We start from the raw sequence: 3,590 nt of genomic DNA on the forward strand, positions 1-3,590 counted from the left end.
CAGAGAGGGATTATAAAGGAAATAAGTACCTACTATGCATTTCAGGGCCGTGTCCAATTGATTTTCGTTGATAAAATCCTACCAAAACATCGGATATGGGTCACATTTTGGAAATAGGTATTTGAAGCCACAGCCTAATTGGCAAAAATATGCAGTAATGTCTAATGTGAATAATAAAGGCACTTACCAGAGTAAATATAAGAAATTGAAAGGGTAACTTAGCTAAATTTAGACGCACCCAGAGAGAGGCTAGTTGTGACGTGAACTATGACATCAGACGTAATACACAGTAAACTTTCCATTCACAATAGTAAACACGCCGATAACAGGAGGAGGACAGCAGAGCATTCATACGTCAAAGCCAATCTGTTCTACGTGACTGCTGTGTGGTGCTTCACGTATGGCAGGCCTGGCAAATTGTCCTCGTGGCTGCAAGACTGCTTTCGTGCTGCGTGTTTTTGCAGTATGCAATAAAGAAAAGAACCGTATGCGTCATATGATTAATATTAACAGGTAAGTGGATAACAGATCATGCACAAACACCAAATGATTCAGACAGAAAACCTAAATTAAATTTTATAGGGGTCATACTTGAATGACAAGTTTGGAAAAAAATGAGATATAAAAATATTTTGTTTATATTAATGATTTCTAAATTTACACAATAAGAATAAGAGATGACAGATTTTTTTTGACTGCAAATTATCTCACTGACTAGCTTCATCAACCATATTTAACAATTTACCTATTCTACTGATCTCCTTATAGATATATATATATATATATATATATATATATATATTATATATGCATTATATGTTATACTTTGTTTTCTCTACGCACACGTTCATGCAAAGAAATTGATAATATTATAAGTCATAATAATCATATTAATATTCGTCACAGTTATTATCATTATTGTTGTTATTAATATAATCATCATTATTGTTATTATTCATACTTCGACATCAAGGAAGAGTATGAGTAGAATATTTAGAGATATATAAATGCTTTACATATATGAACTTAGACATATACAGTACATACACGCACATACACATAATTTATAAATTATGTGTATGTGCATGTATGTACTGTATATGTCTAAGTTCATATATGTAAAGCATTTATATATCTCTAAATATTCTACTCATACTCTTCCTTGATGTCGAAGTATGAATAATAACAATAATGATGATTATATTAATAACAACAATAATGATAATAACTGTAGCGAATATTAATGTGATTATTATGACTTATAATATTATCAATTTCTTTGCATGAACGTGTGCGTAGAGAAAACAAAGTATAACATATAATGCATTTTTATTCACTGGCTAAATACTGGTCTTTGTCCACACAGGCCCTACGACCGTGTGGCAAATTTCATGGGTATCACGTCGCTTTCTGTGAGGAAGATTGTTCACCGTAACAGATCAGTGATCTCCCATGAGTCTGCTGGCGAAGTATTTCCTATACCACAAGTCTTTGATAATTTTACAGTGGGTGCCATTCGTCTGTTTCTCCACGAGATATTTGCTGCAAAGCAAGTATTTACTGTTAGAACCCTGATGACAGATTTGAAGACAGCCACCATAATCCTTGAAAAACCTCCGAGATAGCGGTGTGGCGGCTCCTGCAAAATATGGGATTCAGATATAAAACGTCTTAACGAAAGATGTATCTTGCAAAAGAGTCCATTGATGTGGTTTGCCGACGGATAGGGGCTCTCCGGGCTTTGAAGCGCCATCGAGAAGATGGAAGGGAGATAGTATATGTCGATGAGACGTGGTTCGCCACCAGAATGAGCCACAACAGAGAGTGGGTGGACACCGCACAACCTGCTACCAGTGCCAAGCATAGCCGACAGGTACCACCTGGCGAGGGAGAGCGCTTCGTGGTGGTAGCAGCTGGCACAGCAAATGGTTTTATGTGTTATCCTGCAAAGAGTACAAGTGGCGATTACCACGGGGAAATGACAGGCGAGCTGTTCATACGCTGGTTAACAACGCAGCTTCTACCATTGCTGCCTGAACCATCAGTGTTGGTGCTCGACAACGCACCTTATCACAGCCAGCTATTAGACGAGTGTCGGTGTCCTACCACGGCCACCAAGAAAGCAGACCTTATTACCTGGCTTCAGAGTCGCCGAATCCCTGCCCCAGATGGGGCCACAAGACCTGAGCTGTTGCTCATATGTCAACAGAACAGGCCAAAACCACAGTACATCGTGGACAACATAATTCGAGAGTGGGGCCACGAGGTGGTGCGTCTGCCACCTGCCCACCCAGAGCTCAATGCCATTGAGCAAGTATGGGCGTGTATGAAACGTCATGTGCGTTCATCTTTACAGCGATTCGCCCGGGCAGACTTGCAGGGAAGACTGGAGGAAGCCAAGCTTTTGGCCACTGAAAGTATTTGGGGGTCTGCAGCGAAACGATCTCGAGCCTTTGAGGATGGGTATTGGTCAATGGACAACATTCAAGAGCCTGTTGGACTTATTATTCTAAACTTAGACAACGATGACGAGGATATAGAGGACCTATACCTGGATGATGACGATGATGAAAATGAATAAAAATTATTTTGGTTGTGTGTTCTCTATTTTCTTTTTTTTCCCTTTACTCATGTAGAAATATTGATTTCTGTATTTGTAACGAAACTTCTTTACTTATGGTCTACTCAATGAGCAAGACTCAGATTCGAACAAGTTCTGTCTTAATCTTAAACAAACAACAACATATGCTTTTACATAGTTTTATATTTTAATCTTTGTATAAGTTTATTTCACATTTCAGTTTTAATGTAGTTCAGCAGAATAATTGGATTAATGGATTATAAAATTTATGTTATAGCCCAAGTGCTTAGACTATGAATTATGAGTATCATTGCACTACAATGTAGTTATGCTTAAAGGAAATATATATATATATATCTATATATATATATATATATAAATAAATAAATATATATATATATATACATATATATATATATATATATATATATATATATATATATTATATAATATATATGTATATATAATATATATATATGATATATATATATATATATAATATCTATATATATATATATATATATATATATATATATATAATAATACTATATATATATATATATATATATATATATTATATATATATATAGTGATATATATATAGATAGAGAGAGAGAGAGACGACAGGCGCGGAGAGAGAGCGAGAAGAGAGGAGAGAGAGAGTGAGAATGATGTAGGGTAGCTGTTTGTGTGTCTTCATTCATAAAGTGGCTATACGACTGGAGTGTCTAGTAACTAAGTCATACTACAGTAGAGTATCAATGAGTGGGAGAGCCTTCAGTAATGACGTCTACATAGTCTCTCTCTGGGTGCGTCTAAATTTAGCTAGGTTACCCTTTCAATTTAATAGATTTACTCTGGTAAGTGCCTTTATTGTTCACATTAGACATTATTGCATATTTTTGCCAATTAGGCTGTGGCTTCAAATACCTATTTGCAAAATGTGACCCATATCCGATGTTTTGGTAGGATTTTATCAGCGAAAATCAATTGGACACGGCCAAAAAAT

General features: G+C 35.8%; 1 protein-coding gene across 1 annotated transcript; it reads left to right on the plus strand.

Moving 5' to 3' along the window:
• Window positions 1-1,276: 1,276 nt before the first annotated feature.
• Window positions 1,277-2,605, plus strand: LOC135222200 (uncharacterized). The gene has a single exon (XM_064260348.1). It carries the CDS (start codon window positions 1,682-1,684, stop codon window positions 2,579-2,581), a length of 900 nt encoding a protein of 299 aa, XP_064116418.1. The 5' UTR covers window positions 1,277-1,681; the 3' UTR covers window positions 2,582-2,605.
• The last annotated feature ends 985 nt before the right edge of the window (window positions 2,606-3,590 follow it).

This window comes from Macrobrachium nipponense, chromosome 3, assembly GCF_015104395.2.
Source record: "Macrobrachium nipponense isolate FS-2020 chromosome 3, ASM1510439v2, whole genome shotgun sequence".
Lineage (NCBI taxonomy): Eukaryota > Metazoa > Arthropoda > Malacostraca > Decapoda > Palaemonidae > Macrobrachium > Macrobrachium nipponense.